The 26,631-nt window shown below is 43.5% G+C and overlaps 3 protein-coding genes across 8 annotated transcripts in view; 1 reads left to right on the top strand and 2 right to left on the bottom strand.

The window, feature by feature from the left end:
* The first annotated feature begins 842 nt into the window (after positions 1–842).
* On the top strand, positions 843–13,312 carry c8a (complement component 8, alpha polypeptide). The gene is made up of 12 exons (XM_037275531.1): positions 843–1,006; positions 7,392–7,497; positions 7,782–7,929; positions 8,046–8,193; positions 8,884–9,073; positions 9,152–9,334; positions 9,892–10,132; positions 10,217–10,348; positions 10,645–10,802; positions 10,976–11,201; positions 11,330–11,524; positions 13,256–13,312. The coding sequence occupies exons 1-11, from the start codon at positions 897–899 to the stop codon at positions 11,479–11,481; spliced, it is 1,794 nt and encodes a 597-aa protein (XP_037131426.1). The 5' UTR covers positions 843–896; the 3' UTR covers positions 11,482–11,524; positions 13,256–13,312.
* A 69-nt stretch (positions 13,313–13,381) lies between these two features.
* Positions 13,382–18,169, bottom strand: c8b (complement component 8, beta polypeptide). 2 transcript variants are annotated; one of them, XM_037275532.1, is made up of 13 exons: positions 18,005–18,169; positions 17,729–17,924; positions 17,365–17,518; positions 16,546–16,693; positions 15,964–16,105; positions 15,752–15,884; positions 15,221–15,418; positions 14,911–15,151; positions 14,688–14,816; positions 14,454–14,617; positions 13,950–14,103; positions 13,749–13,820; positions 13,382–13,679 (listed from the first exon to the last, which is right to left on the bottom strand). In XM_037275532.1, exons 2-13 carry the CDS (start codon positions 17,797–17,799, stop codon positions 13,525–13,527), a joined length of 1,761 nt encoding a protein of 586 aa, XP_037131427.1. In that variant the 5' UTR covers positions 17,800–17,924; positions 18,005–18,169; the 3' UTR covers positions 13,382–13,524. The 2 variants fall into 2 exon arrangements, with proteins under 2 accessions (XP_037131427.1, XP_037131428.1); XM_037275533.1 differs by having other exon boundaries at positions 17,365–17,512.
* Positions 18,170–18,273: 104 nt separating this feature from the next.
* Positions 18,274–26,631, bottom strand: part of dab1b (DAB adaptor protein 1b) — a 57,771-nt gene continuing 49,413 nt past the window's right edge. For 2 of the 5 annotated variants that reach the window (XM_037275534.1, XM_037275536.1), the window contains exons 8-14: positions 25,677–25,742; positions 24,693–24,752; positions 23,194–23,241; positions 22,401–22,518; positions 21,415–22,038; positions 20,153–20,247; positions 18,274–19,905 (exon numbers count right to left, since the gene is read on the bottom strand). In XM_037275534.1, coding sequence (XP_037131429.1) covers positions 19,816–19,905; positions 20,153–20,247; positions 21,415–22,038; positions 22,401–22,518; positions 23,194–23,241; positions 24,693–24,752; positions 25,677–25,742 — 1,101 coding nt within the window. In that variant the 3' untranslated portion in view covers positions 18,274–19,815. The remainder of the gene's footprint in view (positions 19,906–20,152; positions 20,248–21,414; positions 22,039–22,400; positions 22,519–23,193; positions 23,242–24,692; positions 24,753–25,676; positions 25,743–26,631) is intronic. The other 3 variants (XM_037275537.1, XM_037275538.1, XM_037275539.1) reach the window with 3 other exon arrangements.

Genomic DNA, 26,631 nt, shown 5'->3' with positions numbered 1-26,631 from the left:
ATAATAACTTTCAATCAAGAATGTTTAGTTTCAAAGTATTGATGTATAATGTAAACTGTTGAATTCATTTTATTAAGCTCAATCTCAATTGTAGGTAAAAAATTGTTTAAATTACAGAAACAACAACAGACATACAGCATAATGGTCATGCTAAGGTGATCTTGGTCGGTGGAGCATGTTGATTGGAGTAAGAAAAATAAACACTACACTGCAACAGCAAATTAACGAAGCAATGAATGAAGATCGCCTCCTCGCCTTCACTAGCACAGCTCATGAAAATTACGCTGCATTTGGAAAATAAAGCAACAAAACACATTTCCTTACCTCCTCCATTATAACTCGTTTTGTTCATCACGTTTGCGCAATGGAAAATCTGTGTGAACGTTGATGGCTTTTCTGGGGACGACTTTCAGGTAACGTATTAATGCTAATCGACGACGACCATGCAAACAATTTGAAAGTCCCGCTGCTGCGGTGCGCGTACGCAATTTACGTCACTGCTTACGTGCGCGTTCATGCTGAAAGAAACCATAAGTACAGAATTTTAAACATAGTTCAGTTCACATACAAAATGTAACCACAAACAAATTTCTATACATGAATCTTTTTAGGCACTTTTAAAAAAAATTGGAATATGTTTTTTAGCTTTACTAAAATATTCATAACTCCAGATTTGTCACAAAAACAGCAGAGTTGCTGAAAATAAAGATAGATCATCACGGGTTTTGTGGTTGATAAGAGATTATTCAACTTTCCCAACTGTTGCAAGAGCTTTTGTTTACTCTTTATCAATGATTCACTGTTTGGTCAGGATTGCGTTGGTAAAATGACCCCGTTATGACAACAGTACTGTGATGTTCCATTTTCATCTTCAACATTAACCTAAGGCTGTCAGAATGGGCAGTGTCATTAATTTACTCCTATATTTCTACACGCTGCATCTTTCAATCAGTTTCAGCGTTAATGGAAACGCGTACAGCAGGCGACAGATGTCAACACAGAACAGGTACAGCAATTTTCTCTTGAGAATTGATTGAAGTCTGCGCATGCTAATTGTGTGAAGGCGATGGCCTTCACACATATGTTATTCTACACCAGGGGTCTCAAACTCCAGTCCTCGGGGGCTGCATTCTTACATGTTTTCCAAGTTTCCCTCGTTAAACACACCTGATTCAATTATCAGGCTCCTGCAGAACGTGAGGATGAACTGATCATTTGAATCAGGTGTGTTTAACGAGGGAAACTTGGAAAACATGTAGGAATGCGGCCCCCGAGGACTGGAGTTTGAGACCCCTGTTCTACACCATTCACTTTATTATTGTGTGAAGGCGATGGCCTTCACGCATATGTTATTCTACTCCATTCACTTTATTATTAGTGTGAAGGCGAAGGCCTTCACACTAATGTTATTCTACTCCATTCACTTTATTATTGTGTGAAGGCGATGGCCTTCACACATATGTTATTCTACTCCATTCACTTTATTATTGTGTGAAGGCGATGGCCTTCACACATATGTTATTCTACACCATTCACTTTATTATTGTGTGAAGGCGATGGCCTTCACGCATATGTTATTCTACTCCATTCACTTTATTATTAGTGTGAAGGCGAAGGCCTTCACACTAATGTTATTCTACTCCATTCACTTTATTATTGTGTGAAGGCGATGGCCTTCACACATATGTTATTCTACTCCATTCACTTTATTATTGTGTGAAGGCGATGGCCTTCACACATATGTTATTCTACACCATTCACTTTATTATTGTGTGAAGGCGATGGCCTTCACACATGTTATTCTACTCCATTCACTTTATTATTGTGTGAAGGCAGTGGCCTTCACACATGTTATTCTACACCATTCTCTATTATTATTATTATTGTGTGAAGGCGATGGCGATTCCAACTTTCAACTGTTCATCTTTTGCCTACCTATTCCACAACTTCCCACTTACCAAAAATTCCAAACTTTCAAATTTGAAATTCAACCAAATTCTCCAAAATTTCATTTTTCTACTCTAATTTCTACATTTTTCGACCGATTCAACCCATTCCAACTTTATTCACTTTGTTCACCTTATGCTTACCATATTCACCCCCACTTCCACTATGCTTACACAATTCAACCCTTGACCCCCACTTCCAGTGTGGTGGCCATCCTGGATTGACCCTGAAGTGCCCCCAATGAACCCAGAATGAACCGGAAGTGCCCCAAATCAAACCGGGTGACCCCAAATAGACCGGAAGTGACCTCAGGTAAACCAGAAGTGACCCCAAATCAAACCGGAAGTGACCTCACGTAAACAGGAAGTGACACAAATAAACAGGAAGTGACCTTTTTAAACCGGAAGTGACCCCAAATTCAAGATTCAAGATTCAAGAGTTTTTTATTCGCCATGTTTGAGCGTGCCAAACAAGGAATTTGACTTCGGTAAAACACACCCTCTTTTCAACATTTAGGTGACTAACAACACTCAGGACATGTGAAAAATGGCAAAAACAGTGTAGACAAATTCAAAAAAGGTGTGAAGAGCAGGATGTTATTGCACAGTAATGACTCTGAGACTCTAAGAGTGGTGTGAGTTCATCAGAGCAACAGCCTGGGGGAAAAAGCTGTCTCGGTGTCTGCTGGTTTTGGCGTACCGAGCTCTATAACGCCGTCCGGAGGGGAGTAGTTCCTTCAGACTGCAACCTGGGTGAGAAGGGTCTGTAGAGATGTTCCTTGCACGTTTCCTGGTCCTGGACAGGTACAAGTCTTGGATAGATGGGAGGTTGATTCCAATGATCTTTTCTGCAGTCCTGATTGTCCGTTGCAGTCTGTGCTTGTCTTGTTTGGAGGCTGATCCAAACCAGACAGTGATGGAGGTGCAGAGGACAGACTGGATGATGGCAGTGTAGAAGGTCTTCAGAAGCTCTCGCGGCAGGTTGAACTTCTTGAGCTGTCTCAGGAAGTACAGCCTCTGCTGGGCCTTCTTCCGGACAGAGTCTATGTGGCCGGTCCATTTCAGGTCCCGAGAGATTGTGGTTCCCAGGAACTTGAAGGTGTCTGTGGAGAGAATAGTATTACTCCAGATAGTGAGGGGTAAAAGTGGTGAAGGGTCTCGCCTGAAGTCCACTGTCATCTCCACGGTCTTGAGCGGGTTCAGCTCCAGGTGGTTTTGGCTGCACCCGTGGACCAGCCGCTCCACCTCTTGTCTGTACGCAGTCTCATCACCGTCCTGGATCAGTCCGATGAGAGTTGTGTCGTCTGCATACTTCAAGAGCTTCACAGGAGAGTCACCTGAGGAGAAATCATTGGTGTAGAGAGAGAAGAGCAGTGGGGAGAGGACGCACCCCTGAGGGGCTCCAGTATTGGTGGTCCGGGTGTCAGATGTGATGCCCCCCAGCCTCACACGCTGTCTCCTGTTGGTCAGGAAGCTGGTGATCCACTGACGGGTGGAGGCAGGCACCGCAAGCTGGATAAGCTTCTGTTGGAGGATGTCAGGAGCGATGGTGTTGAACGCCGAGCTGAAGTCCACGAACAGGATCCGGGCGTACGTTCCTGGGGTGTCCAGGTGGTGCAGGATGTAGTGCAGTCCCATGTTGACCGCATCATCCACTGACCTGTTTGCCCGGTAGGCAAACTGGAGGGGGTCAAGCAGGGGGCCCGTGACATCCTTCAGGTGGTTCAGCACTAACCTCTCGAAAGATTTCATGACCACAGATGTCAGTGCGACAGGTCTGTAGTCATTCAAACCTGTGATGGCGGGCTTCTTGGCCACTGGAACGATGGTGGAGCTCTTGAAGCACGAGGGCACCTCACACAGCTCCAGAGAACGGTTGAAGATCCGTGCAAAGGTGGGCGCCAGCTGCTCAGCGCAGACTTTCAAGCAGGAAGGTGACACGCCGTCTGGGCCCGGTGCCTTCCTGGTCTTTTGTCTCCGGAACATCTGGCGCACTTCCTCCTCGCGGATCTGGAGTGCGGGCGCGGCCTCTGCAAGAGAGAGAGTGGGTGACAACGATGATAGAGGTGTGGATAGAGTAGTTGTGGGGAGAGGTGAGTATGTAGATTGTGCTGCAGGAAGTCCCGTTGTGTGGGAGGACCGATCAAACCTGCAGTAGAACCTGTTTAGCTGGTTAGCAAGCCTTGGGCTCTCCACAGGACGGGGTGTTCGTTTCTTGTACCCCGTGATGCTCTGCAGACCTTTCCACACTGTTGAGGGATCAGGATTGGCAGAGAGGTGTCTCTTCAGGTTCTCTCCGTAACACCTCCTGGCTTTCCTGACCTCTCGGTTCAGTGTGTTTCTGGTCTGCTTGAACAGGTCGCGGTCGCCGCTCCTGTAGGCCTCCTCCTTGACTTTGCGCAGCCTCCTGAGGTTCGGTGTAAACCAAGGTTTGTCGTTGTTGTACGTGCAGAAGGTCTTAGTCTGCACACACAGATCCTCACAAAAACTGATGTATGATGTGACAGTGTCAGTGAGTTCATGCAAGTCTGAAGTTGCAGCCTCGAAAACTCCCCAATCGGTGCAGTCAAAGCAGGCTTGGAGGTCCTGCCTTGACTCCACTGTCCACTTCCTCACAGTCCTCACCACAGGCTTAGAAGTTTTTAGTTTCTGCCTGTAGGCCGGGATCAGATGAACTAGACAGTGGTCCGAGAGTCCTAAAGCTGCACGAGCCGCAGAGAGGTATGCATCCTTGATCACGGTGTAGCAGTGGTCCAGAGTCTGGGCCCCTCTGGTGGGACACGTTACGTGCTGTCTGTATCTGGGGAGTTCGTGTGCGAGGTTCGCCCTGTTAAGATCACCCAGAACAATGATTAGTGAATTTGGTAGAAGTTTCTCCATGTCTGTTACCTGGTCAGCCAGCATCTGCGTGGCTTCACTCGCACGTGCGTGTGGTGGAATGTAAACAGCCGCCATGACGATTGAGGAGAACTCCCGTGGTGAATAGAACGGCCGGCAGTTTATGAAAAGTGTTTCTAGGAGAGGGCTGCAAAACTCTTTCAACACCGTGACATCAGTACACCAACGTTCATTAATGTAGAAACAGAGACCACCTCCCTTCGATTTTCCGGAGAGCTCCGCGCTGCGATCTGCACGAGTTAGCCTATACCCCGCTAGCTCCACGGCGTGGTGGGGGGTTCGTTCGCTGAGCCACGTTTCCACAAAGCACAGCGCGGCGGATCTGCTGAAGTCCGTGTTCCTTGAAGTGAGGAGCAGCAGTTCGTCCATCTTGTTCGCCAGGGAGCGGACATTCGCTAGATGAATTGACGGTAGGGCAGAACGGAACCCTCTCTGCCTCAGCTTTACGAGTGCTCCGGCTCGTTTTCCGCGCCGCCGTCGCGCTAGCTTGTAGAGCACCGCCGCTCCGGCTAGAATCTCCGACAAACAGTCTGAATCAGAGAGAACAGGAGAGAAAATACCAGAAGACTGTCCGATGTTTAACAGCGCTTCTCTGGTAAAAGTGATCCGGGATGGACAGCAGAGGACACAGAAAACACACAAAATAAGACAAAGAAACAGAGAGCGACTCACCGTGGCTGCCATCCGCGGCGCCATCATATGACGTCAATAAACCGGAAGTGACCTCTGCTAAACCGGAAGTGACCTAAATAAAACCGGAAGTGCCCGAAATAAACCGGAATTGACCTTATTTCAACAAGAGGTGCCTTAAATGAAACCAATAGTGACCTAAATATAACATTTACTCTAACTTTTACAATTTTTGTCCGATTCAACCCGTTTCAACTTTTGAACTCCAAAGTGAACCTCTTGAACCTGTAGTTTTTGGTTTTCTCCAGAAATTGCATTTTCTAGTTATTCTATTTCATTCTCCTCACTTTTTTGTCCTTCTTCTTCTTCCACATAATTCAACCGATTCACTCCATTCCACTTTTGACGTATTCCAAATATTCACGAGAATGAGCGCTTGCATTTTTTCCCCATTCATTCTTAATGGCACATTCGACATTTCACATTTACGTCGTTCCAATTTGAAATTCACATCATCCATCCATCCATCCATCCATCCATCCATCCATCCATCCATCCATCCATCCATCTTCTTCCGCTTATCCGGGGTCGGGTCGCGGGGGCAGCAGCTTTAGGAGGGACTCCCAGACTTCCCTCTCCCCAGCCACTTCATCTAGCTCATCCCGGGGGATTCCAAGGCGTTCCCAGGCCAGCTGAGAGACATAGTCTCTCCAGCGCGTCCTGGGTCGTCCCCGGGGTCTCCTACCGGTGGGACATGCCCGGAACACCTCCCCAGGGAGGCGTCCAGGAGGCATCCTGATGAGATGCCCGAGCCACCTCATCTGGCTCTTCTCAACGTGGAGGAGCAGCGACTCTACTCCGAGTCTCTCCCGGATGACCGAACTTCTCACCCTTCCCAAGAGCCAGCTTCTGCAGCCGGGGATCAGACCGCCAAGGAGCACATTCAGCACATTCGAATCACATTCGGAAAGATTCTCGACATTCCCAAAATTGCCAAATTCAAAAATTTCACGTTTTCACGTTTAAAATTTCGACAAAATTTCACAAAATTTCATTTTTCACCTCTAATTTCTACATTTTTCAACCGATTCAACCCATTCCAACTTTCAACTGTTCATCTTTTGCCTACCTATTCCACAACTTCACACTTACCAAAAATTCCAAACTTTCAAATTTGAAATTCAACCAAATTCTCCCAAATTTGGTTTTTCTACTGTAATTTCTACATTTTTCAACCGATTCAACCCATTCCAACTTTATTCACTTTGTTCACCTCATCCTTACCATATTCACCCACTTCACCCCCACTTCCACTATGCTTGCACAATTCAACCCTTGACCCCCACTTCCAATCTTGGATTGACCCTGAAGTGCCCCCAATGAACCCAGAATGAACCGGAAGTGCCCAAAATCAAACAGGAAGTGACCCCAAATAAACCGGAAGTGACCTCAGGTAAACCGGAAGTGACCCCAAATAAACCGGAAGTGACCTCACGTAAACCGAAAGTGGCCCAAATCAAACCGGAAGTGACACAAATAAACCGGAAGTGACCTTTTTAAACCGGAAGTGACCTGAAATAAACCGGAAGTGACCTCAGCTAAACCGGAAGTGACCCAAATAAACCGGAAGTGACTTTATTTCAACAAGAGGTGCCCTAAATGAAACCAGAAGTGACCTAAATATAACATTTACTCTAACTTTTACAATTTTTGTCCGATTGAACCCGTTTCAACTTTTGAACTCCAAAGTGAACCTCTTGAACCTGTAGTTTTCGTTTTGTTACAAATTTAAAAAAATTTTGGCGCAAATGTTTTTTTTAAATTCCCATTCATGGTCTTCGCCTTCACACGCTATTTCTCCAGAAATTGCATTTTCTAGTTGCTAATGGGATTGGAAAGATTTTTTTTTTCCCCTAGCACCACTGCTCGGCGGGTAAGAGCTGTAAACAGGCCAATACCTGACAACTGCAAACTGGGGCCCTGGTCAACATGGACATCGTGTAACACATGCACAGACATAATGGTACAAATAATATTTTACTGTGCTGCTGTTCGACTTTTCTGTAACTTTTCTGTCCGTTTGCTTAAAAGTTACTTGCAGTTTCTTGCCAGTTAGGACAAGGGTCAAAGAAGTCCAAAAGGAATAATGACTCATGCTCTCGTAATCAACTAAACAGTTTTGAAATGCGGAATGACAGATTTACTGATATCCTATTTGTTGACATCTTGAAAGTGAACACAAAAAAGATTTTATGTCGCTCAATCCGAACAACCTCTTTAATTTCTCCTTAACTTGATTTGTCTAAGTTTCGTTTCCGATATCTGGAGAAGCCATCCCAATTTGGCGGTGTACCTTGCTTGGAGACGCTGTGGGACACGCTAGCATGTCCAACAACAACTGCACCGTGTTTGGTACCAGATTACTGTGGGGAGAGCTTCACCTGTAAAGAAACTGGTAAGTTCTATCAATGGCAACAGTTCAAGTTGAAACACAAGCAATGTCTAATAATTATGAGAGTCTTTATTTTATTGCTAGACAAATGAAACCTAATCTTTGATTGTACACTGCAGGGCGCTGTATCAGCCAGTCCCTTCGCTGTAACGGAGAGGCAGACTGTGATGATTTTTCAGATGAAGAGGATTGTCAAGTGTTCAACGAGAGGAACGACAAGTGCTCCACCCTCCTCACCATTCCTGGTGCTGAGCGTGGCACTCAAGGGTAAACACTCTTTGTAAGGTGGGTGAGGGTGGCTGGATGACAGGACGCTTCTGGAGCGGGTGACAGCTGCTGCAAAAGCGGGACAGGACTGACTAGACAAGGACCGAATCACCAGGAAACTGGGAGTCAAGCTTTCTAAGATCCATGCGGACAAGGACATGACGGGACAAGCTGACAACTGGAGTTGCGCTGGTCGCGCTAATATAGACTTCCTGATGAGCCAGCGCCAGGTGCCGGTGATCAGGGAGATAGGGGGGCGTGGCCGAGCGGCCGGCGGCGCCCACTCGTGACACTCTTGCTATAAAGTAAATGAAACAAGGCACTTAAGATGCTTATCAAACTATCATTTTTACTGTTGAAAAAATGGAAAATAAAAATAGAATCAGCGCCAGTCTTTAAGTCTGTTTACTACAATTTGTTTACAGAACATAGCCAAGTTATTCCAAACTAAGATGTTAATCTTTTGAAAAACCCTGAAGTGTACACAACTTAATGATTTTTTTGTGCAGTCATTTCCTAAAACCGTTATTTTCCACTGGTCGAATTGGATGAGAAGGTTTCGAGACTTGTAAACGCATAATTGCTTCATCACCGTCGACTGTTTATTTTGGCCGTACCTAATGACAGAGAAATGATAATAACATGCTATCTTCTAAAATGAACCCACGTTTGTATCTTAAATTGTTTCAGCTACAACGCTTTGACTGGAGAATTTGTGAATCACGTACTGGACCCAAAGTATTTTGGAGGAGAATGCAAATACGTGTATAACGGCGAATGGAGAAAATTCACCTATGATGCATTCTGTGAGAACCTGCACTACAATGAAGATGAGAAAAACTACAGAAAACCTTACAACTACCACGTCTACCGCTTTGTGGTACTGTGATTTATTCTGAAGCGCAGCTTGCCAGATGGACTCGGCCGATACTTGGTAATGCAAGTTTATCTTTTGCAGGCAGAGGCTACATCAGAGGGCACTCAGGAATATTACAGTAACGTGGTGAGCCTGTTGAAGGCAAGGAAAACGATGAGATCCTTCAATGCGGGCGTCTCGGTCGGCATCTATTATGTGGAAGTGGGACTGAGTGGAAGTAAGGAGTCTGAGTTTCTGAGGAATATATCACAGTATAAAAGCCAGGTACCGTAATAGCCAGTGCTTTATATTTCACCGACATTCACAAATATCCATCCATCCATCCATCCATTTTCTGAACCGCTTAGTCCCCACGGGGGTCGCGGGTGTGCTGGAGCCTATCCCAGCCGTCAACGGGCAGTAGGTGGGGGACACCCTGAACCGATTGCCAGCCAATCGCAGGGCACACAGAGACAAACAACCATTTGCACTCGCACTCACACCTAGGGACAATTTGGAGTGCTCAATCGGCCTACCAAGCATGTTTTTGGGATATGGGAGGAAACCGGAGTGCCTGGAGAAAACCCACGCGGGCCCAGGGAGAACACGCACAGGGAGGGCCAGAGGTGGAATCGAACCCGCACCCTCCTAACTGTGAGGCGGACGTGCTACCCAGTGCGCCTCCGAGCCGCCCTACATTCACAAATATCAATTTATAAAACAACACATTAATTAATTTTTAATTAATTTGATTATTTTATTAATTTTAACTTTTAATTAATTGTAATTTTTAACTAATTGTAATTTTTAATTAATTTTAATTGATTAATTTTTGCTGCCAGGACCTTGGCTTCATCAGGCTTTTGTCCAAAGTGGAAACAGGTCACTTCAAGATGAGAAGTAATGAGCTGATGCTCCACGAGGATTTCTACCTGTCACTGATGGAACTCCCCGAGCGATATGACTTTGGCATGTATTCGCGCTTCTTCAACATATTTGGCACCCACTATGTCACCGAGGGAGTGATGGGAGGAACCATGGAATATGTGGTGGTGGTCAACAAAACAGCCATGGTTGAATCAAGTAGGGTGGGCCTTCTTGTTTACACATTTTGCCGGAAACTATTTCACCATATCTCTTTTTTCATCATGATGTATCCCTTTGCAGAACTTGAATGGAAACAGACTGGTTCATGCATTGGTGCCTCGCTTGGCTTGAGCATGACAGTCGGAAATACTGGACAGGCAAAACTCAGTGTGGGCGGAGAATTGTGTAAAAAAGGTGGACCCTTATTACATGGTGAGTGAAGCATTGGGGATTGGAAAAGCCAAAGCTCGACAAACAAAACAACATCAGAGGTTGAATGCAACGGGACTGTTGATAGATAAAACATACATAGAATACAAGAGGCAATGTGTACTGAAATTTTTAAGTGTGTGATTATGACACCTTGCAATTCATATGACCTACATTTTTGTCTCATTTAATCGAACCACCTGATGATTGTAAAAAAAAAATATATATTGAGCTTTGTTATAAAAAAAACAAAAAAACAATGCACTATTTTTTGTTCCCATTTATACTTTTGGTTAAAGTGACAGACAAGGGTTCCGCTGTGATTAAGGACGTCCTCGCGCTGGTGAAGGGGGGATACACAGAGACCAGCAGTGGTTTAATGGTCATCAGGGATTCGGAAACCTATCGCAAGTGGGGGTCAAGCCTTAAATACAACCCGACTGTCATTGAACACGAGGTAAGGGCCCTACCTTTTGCAATACTTCCCCTAAATATGTAGGTTTTGAAACATACTGCAGCTGTGCTAATTTGCATCGCTGGATGTATAGAAACATTTTTTGGGGATCTGAAAAAAATGCTACACTTGGTTGAATGAATCGTCTGCTTAATCTCTCTCTGCAATTGTGCCAGATCATGCCAATCTATGAGCTTGTGCGCCTCAGCACAGCATCTAATCAATTTGAAGCCAGACTGAGCAACCTCCAGAGGGGACTGGATGAGTATCAGCAGCAGTTCAGCTCTTGTCGTTGCGCCCCCTGCAGGCATAATGGTATCCCTGTGCTCACTGGTACATCGTGCAGCTGCATCTGTAAACCCGGCTACCAAGGAGAGGCCTGTGAGGACACTCACCGAACCGGTAAGACAAAAAGAAGCAGTATTTTGCATTATTTTACTCGGAATTATTCAAAACCTATTATAATGTTGTTCTTCTGGTAAAAAAAAAAAAAAATAATAGAAAAATAAAATAATGAATTTTATAAACAGGAACTGGAACGGATGGGTCGTGGTCCTGTTGGGGAGGTTGGTCTGCTTGTACATCAGGGAGGAAACAGCGGACTAGGGTCTGCAATAATCCGGCACCTGATGGAGGCGGAACTATGTGCCTTGGCTCCTCCTCTCAGTCTGAGCGCTGTTGAACATGTTCAATTGAGTCATTGTAAGTCTAGTGACTATATTAGACTCTAGTCCAGGGGTGGGCAAACTTTTTGACTTGCGGGCCGAATTGGGCTCTAAATTTTGACCGGGGGGCCGAACCAGGAGCAGATGGATGTAGTGTTTGTGTGAAGTAATATAAATGACATTTAAAGGTCATTGCATAAAAGGTTTTTACTTTTAGTAGATACTAAAGCATGGATGTTAAAAAAAGCTTTTTGAAAACAAATGCATTTATTAACAGCATTAAAAAAATATTTCACCAAAAAACTACTATCAGTGATTCTTATTAAATACGACACTGTTATGATGAATAACATTTTCCATCACTTCAGCGCCTGCAGGTCAGATTTATGAAATATGTTTATCTAATGAGGCGAAATCACATCCAACGGCAAACATTCTGACCAAATACATCATCTTGAAGAATCAGTGAAAGAATACATCTAAATAAAGTAATAAAGAAATCAATAGTATTGTTGGTTTCCCTTTTTTGCTAGTGCATCATAGTCTGGAGTAAAATTTGTTGTGGTAATTCTTAGGATAGAGCCGAGGTGTTGGTCCGTTAACCTAGATCTGTGACGGGCTTTGTTGACGTTCATGTGGCTGAACGTCATCTCACACACGTAGGTCGAGCCAAATTGTCCACTCTTTTTTAACATTCGGCACTCAGTGTCCACCTTTCTTTTCTTCGGGCCACTCATTTTAATGGAAGGATTCCAGGGGAAGGTTTGTGGGTGGCATTAGCGTAAAACTGTATCTGAAAACTCAGCGCGCGAATTACGAGAATATTGACGTCACAGCCTACACACGAAATTCGGCACTGATAGATGAAATTACTACGTACTACTAAGTACGCACAAGCACTTGTGAGTGTGCCCCGAGCTTTCTGACACGGCTCCCGGGAGTAAATGCGTGGGCGGGCGCTTCCCCATCTACTGGGGAAACATAGTAATTGCAGGGAAAATGACCCAAAAAAAAATTAATAATACAATTTATTCAGGTTTGGCGGGCCGGATTAAACGGCCCCGTGGGCCGGATGTTGCCCGCGGGCCCTAGTTTGCCCATTTCTGCTCTAGTCAGGGCCGGTTCTAGGAATGCACATAAGAGGGGGCAGTCAGAAATGTGAAGGGGGCATGTTCTTTTTTTTTTTTTACACTTTTTTAACAGTTAGTGTTTTCTTCACGGCAGTTGTTAGCTGTGTGTCCAGATCTCAACCTGGAGAAGTGGACTGCACTCTGTCAGGCCTCTACACTAAGACCTGTCCAGCTTGGGTGTCCCACCTGAAGATTAAAGCTTCTGCTGGTATTGCTCTTAGGGTCACTGAGGCACGCAAACCCCCTGACCACAATAAGGTGGCAATCTCTCAGGGGGGGGAACATATAATATGAATGTTATATTAACTATTATTTGAGTTGTCGTTAATCATTAGTTATATCACGGGTCATTACGACGGGTTTGGTGGAGTTTTTACTGCTTCTTCCAACTCCTACCGCGCTGACTGTAACTTGACACTCTCTGGCTGCGTCTTGCCTCATTTGCATCCTCACAGTGATTGGATGTTTACGGAGGGGCGCGGAGTCCTGACAGCAGGCTGTGTGAGGACACACACTGCACCGACATGAGAGAAGAGAGGGGGCTGATTAACGTGTGTTTTTATCAGCGGATTTTTCACTTCTAAAGGTTTGATTCGAGGGGGCAGGACATCTATTTGAGGGGGCGTTGCCCCCTCTTGCCCCTGCGTAGAGCCGGCACTGGCTCTAGTCTGTTAAATTCTCAAATAAAATGAATAATTTCTATATTGCACAATATGTACAAAATGTATTGTTGTGAATAAAGTTGTGTTGATTCACGTCACTTGTAATTGAGTCCTCTACAAATAGATTGCAATGTTTGACTTCTGTTTTGTTCCAACTCATTCCCTGCCATTGACGACTGTAGACGTCAAATAAATCAATATATTGAAATTGTTATATTTTAAATGTTAATTGTAGGGTCATACAGACAGGAGGGAAACGGATTGAATTTTAAACGCATTCAGTGGACTCCTCCTGCAAGCCTCTGCACGGCAGGCCTTCCTTGCTGGGCGCCGGGTTGTTACACTGGCGACTCCTCGTCTTTGTTCTTCTGCTGCAGGAAGACCACGAACCCCAGCAGCTCCAGCTGCCATCGATGGCAATATCTGTCAAAATGCATGCTGTGTCAACACATTCAAGAGAACCAATACTACAATAATATTGTATGAGCTAACCTTTTTGTCTGTGTGTGACCTCACAGCCGCGACCACTGTAGCCAACAGGACACACACAGTCACATCTGGTCCCTATTGGGAATTAGATGATGTATTTTTAGCACTCCCTCCAAAATTATGATGATGATGTGAAACCGACTGGATGTATTGTATAGACTTGATAGGATATGACTGAGATGCATGCAGTTCAATAGATGATACCTCTGAGCACAGCCACTCCATTATTGCGGCAGGGAGCACATCGACATGAGCTGGCCTCTTCCAAGTACTCAAACAAGGCCCGTTTCAGATTTCTCTTCAAGATGCTGTCATGGATGAAGTCTCTTGAGGTGATCAGCTCATACAGAGGTCGGGTCTAATGAGAAAATGCAGACTCTTGGAATTGTACAACTGGAATGCTTAATCGAGTGAACCTTGACTGTGTTTTCATTTGGAGCTCTTTCCATTTGGCATCTTTTGCTGTTTACTCCCAAACTTGGCTCTGATCAGGCCAGCTGCTTTGCCTTCAGGGATCATGCCAATTCCGCTAACAACCCGAGCGGAGTAAAGTTAATAAAGTTACAATGCACAAATATGTACTGCCATTAACAAATTTGGAAATGAAAATGCAAGATTTTACTATGTATATAGGCTGACTCACTTCTGAGGAAAGTTACAAATTTCTCAGACATGATATTTTTGGGAGGGGTGTAAAAGCACTTCTACCGTTCTGCGAAGGAAGTCCGGATTGAAGCGTACTCCCTCGCCCCATAATCTCATCAGTTGTGGGGAGGGAAGCTTCTGGGACACCAAAGCGGTGATGGATTCACTGCTACCGCCCCTTACCACCGCCACGGTGTCCTCCACCATGCAACCAAGTGAGGTCTCCTCTAGAACAATACAGTTGAACTAAATGTCCTCCAAAAACAGTGTAGTGTGTGTGTTTGCATACCACCGTACCTCCCATTTCATTGAGGAGGCCATCACAGGATCCACCTTGAAAGCCCACAGACACGTAAACGCCATATATGTTGGCGCCAACCTTAAGTCCTGATTGTGTACATGATTTGTAGTCTGTCAAAGAATAATCTAGAGCAAAAAAAAGACTGTCAGAGAGTTTTACTTTTTTTGCTCCATATTTCTGAGCAAATGATGATTTATGGTGACCACTGGCCCCCATTACCGGTTTTCTCTAGCTTTTCTTTGTCCAGGATGATGGTGTGTTCGTAATCCCCTCCGAGGGCAGCCTCTGTGATGTAGTGCGTACCGTAGTCTCTGTAGATCTGCCTGTATTCACCATAAACGTAAGACTGAGGCAGGGAGCGAAGACGCTGCAGGAACTCTGTGCTCAGCATCAAGTTGTCTGACTTGAGCATGTACTGGGCCAGCTCCAGCTCAGCTTTGGCCCTGAGGAAGCTGTAAGACTGATGATTGGGATTTGTATTATTTACTTGCAAGAATACTAAAGCGGTTTTACAATAAGGATGTCTCACTTTGCCGGAGGCTCGACGAATCTTCTGGACTGACTTGGAGTATTTGGCTTTGTTGTGGTTGTAGCCAAATTCAAAAATACCTGGAATGCCAAAGCCAATGGAAACAATCGTTTGGGTCATCCGCTCCTTAATGGTGTGATCCATGTAGTCGGAGTACGAGTCAAAAGCATCCAGAGTGAAATCGTATGACCCTTTTGTCTGTGAAGAAAGGTTCCCGTTTAAAGTCCTGCATTGGATAGTTATAAATAAAAAACTGAAATGCAACCCAAAAAAATGCAGCTAACTACATAATGGTTATACAAAAATAATAGGCAGAAACAATTGTGTTAAATAAATAAATAAATAAATAAATTGGTAGCCAGAATATAAATAAATAAATCCATAAATAAATGAATAAATAACCCGAATATAAATAAATAAATAAATAAATAAATAAATAAATAAATAAATTGATTGGTATCCAGCATAAAGACCTGACATTTGGATCCCATTATCGTAAGTTGATTGTGAGCGATTGCTGGCTTGGCATACCTGCAGAGTGTACTGCTGCAAGTTGTAAGGCTTCCTGAATCGAACATCCTGGATATAGTGAGGCAAACAACTACCAGCATAGTATCTGTTATCCAGAACAACTCCCTCCAGGTTGCTGTTCAAAATGTTGATTCTACGGCAAAAAAAAAACAAATACAGAAAAGATTGACAGTATCTGCCTGAGAAATACAATACTTGGAAGGAGTACTGACCCCTTGGCAAGGTTCTCAATGCCCCAGTACTCCTCAGATTCAAATCTGCAGGGCTTCTGACTCCCTGCACATCCAACTTCATCTGACATGTCACCACAGTCATCCTCCCCGTTGCACTGCAGCGTTCTTGGAATGCAGCGACCTGCAGGGCGAGCATGTTATGACATTGGCAGTCACTCCATTCTTGACCCTAGCCCATTCACACTAATAGAGAGGCTTATTTTATTTATTTTTTTATTCAAGTGCAAAATTCAACAGAAACACCATGCAAACCCAGGAGGTCCTAATCCGATATTTTTAAACCTCAAACTGTAAGGCTGACCACTAGTGGTAAAAAAAAAATTTTAATTCTCAAAGTACCCACACCTTAATCACTCTAATTTTGTAGTTTGTCATATCATGCAATATTATGTGCTAGAGAAATCTATTTCTACTAATATAATTATTTTTCATTGTTGATTGGCTGGGAGAACTCACATGGTTCTACTTATAGAGTGTGTTGTGTCTACCAAATATGGTTTGGTAGCTAAAATGAGGTCAAAACGAAAATCACGTGGCTCAGAGTGCAACTTGCAGACTTGCCTGTTTGGCTGCAAAGGAAACCTTCACACGGCAAAATGTTGTCACAGGTGTAACGTGCTGGAACTTCACAGCTTTCCTCCTCCCTGCCATGAAAGTGGCAAGGCTCCCCTCCAAACTGTGTTGGCTGGCTCAATTTGGCATAGCGGTACTGAGAAGTGAGAGAAACAGCAAAATCCTCAGCAGAGGTGCAGAAGAGCTCTTAAAGGGAGCTCCATGGTTTCATAACAGTCAAAATCGCATTAGTGGGCTGTTTTCACCTTGTCATGTCAAAGCTTTTAATCTGGCCTCCTCTAAAGGTAGAGAGATAGAGTTGAAGCACTAGAGAAGCATTGTTGATCTAAATCAGGGCTGTCAAATGCATTTTTGTCACGGGCCGCATTGTAATCATAGTTTCCTTCGGAGTGCCATTATGACTACACAACAAACTGATGGACTAGTTTTAAAATCAGAGTAGTAAAAACTGTTAAAATATTTAAAACAAATGAATGGTAATAAAATTACTAGTAATAATATCTCTATTTTTAAAAAGTGAACTCAATTTTTAATTTAGTATTGACACATAAAGTCGATGCACAAAAACACAAAAATGAATGGTAACAAATTTGCTAGTAATATCTGTATTTTTTAAAAAGTGAACTCAATTTTCAATTTCAATTTCAATTTCGTATTGACACATAATGTCGATGCACAATTTAATCTTCGCGGGCCGCTTAAAGTGATGCGTCGGGCCATATCTGGCTCCCGGGCCGTGCATTTGACACCTATGATCTAACTGATGTATTGATCTAAATCCGAAAGTCCGAAAATTACGGTACTTACTCTTTTTCCCTGACAAATGTCACAACGTGACCACGGACTCCATTCTGACAGAACACAGTCGACAGGTTGAACCAGTGCCTGGTCGCTGACTGCTCGAGTGTCACGGACTCTCGGATCCTCATTGCTGGCTGATGTGACATCAACTGCACTGTGACATAAACATATTTGTACGGTGTGTGAAAGGTTTTATGGATATATCCCTTTAAAAAAAAAAAAGAAAGAAAATATATTATATATATATATATATATATATATATATATATATATATATATATATTTATAGAGTAGCTTCCCGAGTGTGAGCAAAGAAATGAGCAAAGAAATGAAAATACACATCAGCTACATCAACTTGAAAGCATCTTACCTTGAAAGCAACAAGCTCAGCGTTGATGTGAGAAGACAACAGGGTAAAAAGAGTCCACACGAAGAAAACATAATGGGATGTTGTGACAGTTAAGGAATGGCGAGATGGTAATGCCAAGCTCTAAGTAAACACAGTGTTCGCCACCAGACAGACACAGAGCTGGAGCACAATGCAGCAGTTCACAACACTTCAGCACCTACAAGCACAGAGTGGTCACGTTAGATGTTTCATTGCATGAATAATGGGCTCATTTCCAAATACAAAAATTTAACCCACCTTGCGTGTAGGTCCACATTTCCATTGTACACTTTCTATCAATCTTATCAATCAGACACAAATAGACATCATGCACTGTGGATTCAAAAAAGCAATGATGGAAAAAACATTACTTTGTAAGACAGGACATACTGTGACTGATTACCGATTGGCCTTTGAACTTTGTTTAGCCTCACTTTACAGAATGACACAATCCTATGACTCTTTGTTTACTCAGACAAAAAACACCAATGTAGCCACTTGAGAAAAGAAAACTACACCAAAGTCGATTGGCAATCACATTATATTTTATTTGTGACTTAACAGTGGCACAGGTACAGTGTATGGGATAATATTCGTACAAAAGTCCCTTTACTCCCCTCTCTTTTTCATATTTCTTAAATCCATAAATAAAATTTACAAAATATTTTTGAACTATTTCATGTTTTCTAAATTATTACACAAGCAAGGGGTGCAGTTTTAAATTGTAACTCTAGCAGTTTGTAGTGATACTTCTATTGATTTATATGAATAAAAAAATCTGTCAGCGGTTTCATCCAGTGGGTTGGACATATTTCCAAAAAGCAGAAGATGAAAACAACAAAGAGATGTGAAGGAATCAGTCATCTATTTACCAGAAAAAAGGGCCTGTGACATTTTAAAGAAGGGTCCTGTAGACTTATGCCATTTTCCACACCCTTCAAAACAGGTACAGCAAGCCTCGGTTTGTTCGAGCATGTAACACAGATTCACAGTTCATATTTTACCAAGCAAACATAAACAAAGACATTTCCAGAAAAAAGAAAGATGGCAGCATAAAAGCAAAAACAAACACCCAGATGTCAAAGGCTGAGGTGCATCCAAGAGCGCTATTTTATGGCACAGAGGCTGGGACGATTTTTTTTCTTCTTAATAATAAAAAGTTTGGCAAATTGATTTGTAGATTAATGCTTAATGTTTTTTTTTTTTGCTGATTTGTTGTCACCTGTCAAGAGCTGTATGCCATCTAACAACTGTCTGACTAATAAAATAACACAAAGTGTTGATGTGTTTCAGACCTAAAATAAAGTTGTAAACACCCCCGTTTTTTTACCACAGCTGAGCCCGCTAAATCCACATGAAGTTTGCTCATGCAAATGTATGAATGGACTTGACATGGTGACACCATGAAAACATCATCCATCTTCTCACAGTCTTTGCTGGTGCACGCCGGTCCACAGATTAAAGGTCAAACATTAAGGATGCTGCTCCTCTTGAAAAAAATATTAATTAGTGAGCAACATCATCACAGCTGTTTAAGTCGTCCTCACAGTCACCTCCCGCTGCACTTTCGGGGCAAGATGAAAGGTCACTTGCTGGCTGAAAGGTTGATTGGATGATATCGCCACAGTCTGCTCGCAAAAAGTTCTTGATGTGGCCAGCTAGTTTGACAACTAGGCTTAAAAAAAGTCAAGTTTTTGTAATCCATTTGAAATGTTCATAGCCACCCATATCATTTTTACGCTTTCAAGCTTGTCTTTTGACCTTCACAGCCTCATTTCCTAGAGAACAGAGGAAGTCTTAACACTAGGTGTCATTACAAATATGACCGTTAGAGAGCGACATTGTGACTTTCTTTGTAAAATGAAAGGGAGAAAATACATTATGGACTAGTAAGGTCCAAATGAATAGCAAAAGAGTCAAAAGAAAGAAAAAGAAGACTGTTGAATCATGGCTAACAAAGTAAGCGAGAGACTAATTACAGGGAGATGAAAAGAGCAGGATACAAAGGACACAAAGGGAAGCGTTTGGGAGATAAATCAAGAATGATGAAATACCCACTCTTATGTTCTCTAGCTGTCTTCCTGTGGATACGCCTGATCCTCAGATGGATCACTGGCTTCCTTGGGCAATGGAGAGGTTGGCCTTGTGACAGCAGAGTCCTAGGAAAAGAGAAAGTTACATATTTATCAACATTTAGAAAATCACAACAGCGTTTTATGTTGTATGGAAATAATAAATAAGGTGAGCTCAATGCTACTTGGCCATTTAATCAACATAATATACCCTTTGGCGTTATTAAAAATGATGTCTGAGGAGGATGATAGATTGGAACATAAGACTAAATTGTTAAATATAATCCCTGTGTTTTGTTGACAGATGTGTGCGCCACAGGGTTTGGGGATTTACCAATTGTTCCTCCTCGGCACGGTCAGAGTCTGTAGGGATGGTGTTCACTTGGCTAGGGGGGCACTCTGATGTCTGTTGAGGAGCTGGAGTGGATGCTGTCAAATGAAAGTGTTTTTAATTGAAAGAAAATGGAATTCTTTTATAAACTGTCGCCATGGTTAGGCATAAAAAAGTTAAAGTTAAAGTCCCAATGATCGTCACACACACATCTGGGTGTGGTGAAATTTGTCCTCTGCATTTAACCCATCCCCATGTGATTTTGATCCATCCCCTGGGGGAGAGGGGAGCAGTGAGCAGCAGCGGTGCCGCGCTCGGGAATCATTTGGTGATCTAACCCCCCAATTCCAACCCTTAATGCTGAGTGCCAAGCAGGGAGGCAATGGGTCCCATTTTTATAGTCTTTGGTATGACCCGGCCAGGGTTTGAACCCACAACCTTCCAGTCTCAGGGCGGACACTCTACCACTAGGCCACTGAGCTAAAAAAAGTCAACTAAATTGCAATTCAAGGCAATAGAAATACTGTATAAATAAGCAAGTGTGCTTTTTCTCACTTATGCTCATGAATACGTAGGATAGTCCTTCAGGGACATCTACCGTAATTTTCGGACTATAAGTCGCGTTTTTTTTTCATAGTTTGGGTGGGGGGGCGACTTATACTCAGGAGCGACTTATATACATATATATGGGTTTTTTTCACTTTTTTGGGCATTTTATGGCTGGTGCGACTTATACTCCGGTGCGACTTATAGTCCGAAAATTACGGTAATTGGATTCAAGAAGAAATAGATCATAAAAAAAACACACCTGCTCCCTTTTATGTGTGATATAATTGGAAGAAAAGATGACGTTTTTCAACCGGAACAGTTTACCAAAGGGCACAGAGGTTGACATGAATAACGAGAAAAAATGAGGGGATTGGATGGAAGAAGGATGTTCAAAGTCTGATGTCGAGTGCATAACATTAAAATTGTAATTGTGTTCACATTGCATGATTCTTTTGCCCATGTAAGATTAGATCAAATGAATACAAAATTAGTCAAAGGACAAAAGAGTGAGTTTACAATTACTACTACCACATGCAACTAACTTTTGACAGTAATATAAAGTGAAATGTTGAGGCGATGTACTAGATGATTGGATGGTATTAAAAACCAACTCAGCATATACGTCACTTAATAAGATACATATGAGTGTAAAAAAAAAAAATGCCGCACCATTTCAACACTAGTAGAAAGGAGGCGTAATAATCAAAGATACTCACGCGATTCGGTAGATGGCGATGTGGATGTTCCGGGACTCAAGGTCATCCGGGACAGATCAAGGTCACTGCCTTCATCTTCCAGTGCGGCCGCAGCAGGGGGCGACAGCAGCTGCGTGCAGACCAGGGCGTCGGTTACGCCTACAAGGCTCGGCGTCGCACACCTACTCACGGACACCCCACCGGGCCCCACCCCTGATGTGGACGGGCCCTCCCCTGCGTCCAAGTCCACGCCCAGGCCGCCGTCTCTTCCCAGGCTTAGCTGCCTCTGAAGCATAGCCGGGTCGGCCGTGTGCTGCGGGCTGGTGATGGCCGAGGAGGGAGCGGACAGGTCGCAGGCTTGGGGGCACATGGTTGTAATAGGAACCAAGCCTTGGAGCATGGCGGCTGGGATGGCATGGCCCCCCACGCCCACAGTCTGGGCCGGCATGTACGCCGCCATGGCCGCCCATTGCTGCTGGGTGGCTCGGAAAATGTTGGCCTGGCTCCAGATGAGGGGCTGACCACCGGGCAGGACTTGGGCCACCTGCAGGGGCCCCTGCACGGGGAAGGCTAGAGTCTGAGCCTGGCCAGGAAACGGCTGCTGGGCCCACTGGGAAGCCTGCACGGGGCCCATGGTCATATAACCTGGTGAGAGAAGGAAACCACACACGTTACAGCTGGAGAAATGGGAAACATTTATGTCACAGTTACCTCTGTAAATCGATTTGTTTTGCAAGGAAAGCAATAGTGTGCAGCTATCCTGCAATTTGTTTCCACAAGACCATTAGCCTGATCATCAGTTGTAAAAACACTTAGCACATACCAATTAAATCATAAACTATGTCGCTTTAGAATTATTAATGTTGCTGCCTTCAGAACTCCAATATCTCGTTAAAGGTAAATATCTGCCTCCAGTATTCAATTCCAGCCTTAATAAATCATAAAAAAAAAAAAAACACGCCTACACCAGTATGATACTTTTCTCCATTTCAGTCTCGGTAACTCACCGGATGGCACAGAGGTGGGGCTGAAGGGGGCGTACATCTCGGACGGATTGTGCGGCTGCTGCTGCTGCTGGCGGCCGCTCCTGCTTGGGTCAAGTGTGTTGGCAGGTGAAGGAGGCATCTGAGAAAGTACACGACACGGATAATAACTTTATCAAATTTACTCAGAGGTCAGCTAATTTGTCTTGATTCAGCAATACTCTACATTAGCTTGTCATAGAGTGGTTCTCTTTCCTACTCTTGACATTTGATATTTACAACTGTGTTTGTGTCTTTCTGGCCAAAAGACAGGGATGTCAAACTCATTTTTGTCGCGGGCCGCATTGTAGTCATAGTTTCCGTCAGAGGGCCAGTATGAAAGTCAACAGCTTATGTTATTTACAGTATGGGCTACCAACAAACTGGTTAATAACCCGTTTTGAAATCAGAGACTAGTAAAAACTGTAGAAATATTTTTAAAAAGTTGGATGGTAATAAAAATTGCTAGTAATATCTATATTTCTTAAGTGAAGACAATTTCTAATTTTAGTATTGACACGTAAAGTCGGTGGACAATTTTGTCTTTGAGGGCCACGTAAAATGATGTGGAGGGCCGTATCTGGCCCCCGGGCCTTGACTTTGATATCTTGATGTACTACATTGTTGACTACAACACCGTGTGCATGGAAGGAAGGGACAGAAATGACTCCCAATAGTCTCAAGGTTTTAATCAGTTCATTTGTTTTCCTGCACATAACATTAGAGAATAAAATAGTGCTGTCAATAGGATGTTTGTTTTTGCGCAGGCAGTACTAACCGAAGGAGGAGTTGACATGTCGCCGAAAAGATCAAAGTGGTTGATATTCTGTGAAAGGAACCAAGGGAGAGATAGCAAAAAAGTACAATGACACAACATGAAATTGAAATTCAATAGTCATACATTCTTGAATTCATCACCACATAGACTACGGTGGTGGTGGGTTGGGGGGGGGGGGCGTCTATTCACTGGAGCATTTGTGCTGTGCCTGGAAAGAAACTACTATCCCTTTGTTCCATTATCAGAAAATGGATCTTGAATGGGCCTTTTCATGGCTCGCTATAATTGAGCGGGTAAAGGGCTATTCAGTTCCATAAAACAGACTCTGATTAGATATTCTTGTGTCTGCCAATCAAAAGCATCCTATGAGAGGCTGACCTGCTTTCGAATGCTGATGCTCGTGGAAACACCCGACTTAGACAAAGCATGAACAAAGATGACGACCCTCGCGTGGAAGGGGGGGAGTGGGGGGGGGCACGAAGCTATGGAAGAGCTACGTTGCATGAAATGTATCTTGGGCCATGCATAAGCAGACAATGAATCACCACAAAAGGCGACGCATGCTGTAAATAAAGCGCTGCATGTGGAAACGTAGCAATCTCAAAACAGAAAGAAAGACACGGGAGACATCCCAGCAATCAGTGTGTCTGCAAACGGGTCTTTTATGTCGTCGTTGACATAACGGGACCTCACAGTTTGCACTTTGTGACCACCGAGGTCTTGCGGAATGGTTCGGAGTTTGGAGGGAAAGTAAACAAGTGTGCACTGAGGTCTCTCCCCGCAGGCACCGACACACATCAAGGGAGCTCTTGGCTCTGGAAAAGCTCCGACTGAATGAACAGACAAGCAGTAACACTTAGAGATATGGAGGCGCCACTACTTTGGGGCTGTATGAGTGAGATAGTGAGGGGCCGAGGCAGGTTATCTGTTTTGATAATGCTGAGCAACAAGCACAACACCGGTGAGAGAGAGAAGCACTGCACTAGGGCTGTTTTGAAAGAGAAAAAAAATGCTTTCCTAAGCGATTAGGGATGATATTGCTGTATGATGGATGAAATGAATTTTTTTTTGGTTTGAATGGTTGGGAGGAAAAGTGCCTTTTTGTTAAATGAAAGGCTTCTCAGGGGCAGGTTGATGGTGGACTACATGATGACTAAATTGCTACACTGCATGCAAGTCAAACCATCAACACTCCACCGACAAACCTCCAATTTTCACCCTCTGAGGGAAGATGGACTCCCCCCCTCATGTATTTATTCATCCAGTTAACTGGACCAGACAAACGACATGCTGATTTTGTCTGGTCCAACTGGCCAGACCCAACATCAGATTTTTGGAAATAGCGCTGCATTTTGAAACCTGCCTTGCTGATGTCTTGTGAAACTACAGGCATGTCATGTCCACGCTCAACCAATCGGATTTTCTTCAAGGGGACCCGAAAGAGAGGTTTGAAGGTGGAGGCGTATAGAAAGAAATAATAAAAATAAAAGAACACCTACAGTCATGAAATGGCGTTTGGGGACATCATAGATCCCTTCCTTCTGCTGACTGGTTGGGACCTGCATTGGATTGGAGGTCGATTGAAATGTAAATAGCATGGCAACACTCTTTTCCTTATTACTTAGCAGGTATTTCATATCAGGAGCTAAAACCACTAAAGAACAAAAAAACTGACGACATTTCTTATTTCATTTTTGTAGCGACGGAATTATGCAAATGCTACAGTAGCGCTGCTGAATCAATTCTTGTTAAATCAATATTGATTGCAAACAAAGACTGAGGATGTTGGCTGAGTATTAAGAGAGCCTATTGGTATTCTGCACCAGTAAAGCTTATCTGACAATAAGAAATTGCCTCCGCTAATATTTCTCTCTTAGTCACGAGAAGTAGCTGTCACTTTAAACCGCTTTGCCTGTATATCTTGGCTCCCTACAATGGTTAACTTTTGCTTATGTTTTTTTTCTCAAAGTCTATTGATCTAGTTTCACCGCCAGATCAAATGGCATGGCAAGTGATTAGTCTCTCTCGCTCTCTTTCTCTGCATCTTTCAGCTTCAGAGGAAGATACAGAGAGGCAAAATGAGGGGGTGGAGGAGAGCAGCAGAGAGACCCGGCCGGGTAGGAGGGCGTTGGATTAAACCGTACAACAGATCCTTGAAGTCCGAGCTGCTCCTTCAAATAGTCTTGGAAGGGGGGAAAAAAAAGTCAAAGGCCTAAATCGCATGGATGAAAGTGACCTTGACTGTGCTTGCAGCTCTTAGATGCTCTGTGAGGCTTTTTTCACTTGACATCTTCAACAAAAACTTCCTTCACTGCTTTTCATTCTTAGCTAAAAAACAGAGCGGCCTTTCGACACCACATTTAAGCCTGAATCTGCAGAAATGTCTCAAAGCGATGAGCTCGGCAGCCGTTAGTACTATTATCATCTACCACAGGGCATACATAATAAGGGAGAAGAAAAGGGGCGATGCTTTGTCTTTGTACCTGATAAACGCTCTCCTCTGACTGGGGGCCACGGAGGGGTTCGTGTCCAGCCTCAAACACTATGTACTACAAGTGCAGAGAGGGGGGGGAGACATACGGCAGGTTTGCATTTCAAATTCAGGGACGTGATGATCGAGTGCCACATGATGAGAATAATCCGGAGCACATGGGGGAGAAGGGTGTTGGTGGGCGGTTCGGTGGGTGGGAGTGAAAGGAGACCAGGGAGGGTGGAAAAAAACAAAGTGGAACACAAGAGAGAGAGAGGAGTGGGGGCATGAGGAGAGAAAGAAAAAAACGGTTGGAAGGGAAAAGAGCACAAGTATAATAAGTCAGGTAGCAGTTCAGAGCAATGTGGCGCTTGTCACCAGAGGTCAACACAAACATCCTGGACTAGCTCGGAAAATTCATGAATCGAACGTGTTTATTAATATAATGTCTTGGACCTGAAATTAAATCAATTGCAAAACAAATTCCTTTCTGAGATAAAAAGATAGATAGCTCAATTGACATTACATGTATTTTACAGTTATGGAAACTTTTTTTTATTTGGTTGGGTATTTAAAAACGAAACCATCAGAATCTTCAAAGCTAATCAGCACGATAAAGCATTTGAATTCAATTTGGGAAAAGGTCATAAAGTCCCATCATCTAATCCAATTATATGCTCTTTTTTTCAATTAGTGTTTTAGAGAGGGCTAAATTTGATACGAGAAGCATAATTTAAAAATTCATCATCATCATCATTATCAGTATCAATTCTATTCAAATCTATTCCCTTGAGCAACGTAACTGGAGTTTTGTCAACCAAGTTTGAAATAACACTGCAAAAAATTCAAGAGCGACAAACAGATGATTCGGGAGGTGTCATATGAGGTCAGAGTAAGAGTTAGTGTTGTCTGTATTCAGTGTGAGCACAAACACACAAACATCAAATCAAATGCAGCCAAAAAGTGGG

Source organism: Syngnathus acus, chromosome 17 (assembly GCF_901709675.1).
Source record: "Syngnathus acus chromosome 17, fSynAcu1.2, whole genome shotgun sequence".
Taxonomy (NCBI): Eukaryota; Metazoa; Chordata; class Actinopteri; order Syngnathiformes; family Syngnathidae; genus Syngnathus; species Syngnathus acus.
The sequence above is the reverse complement of the archived record's forward strand: the minus strand, read 5'-3'. Positions and strand labels throughout refer to the sequence as shown.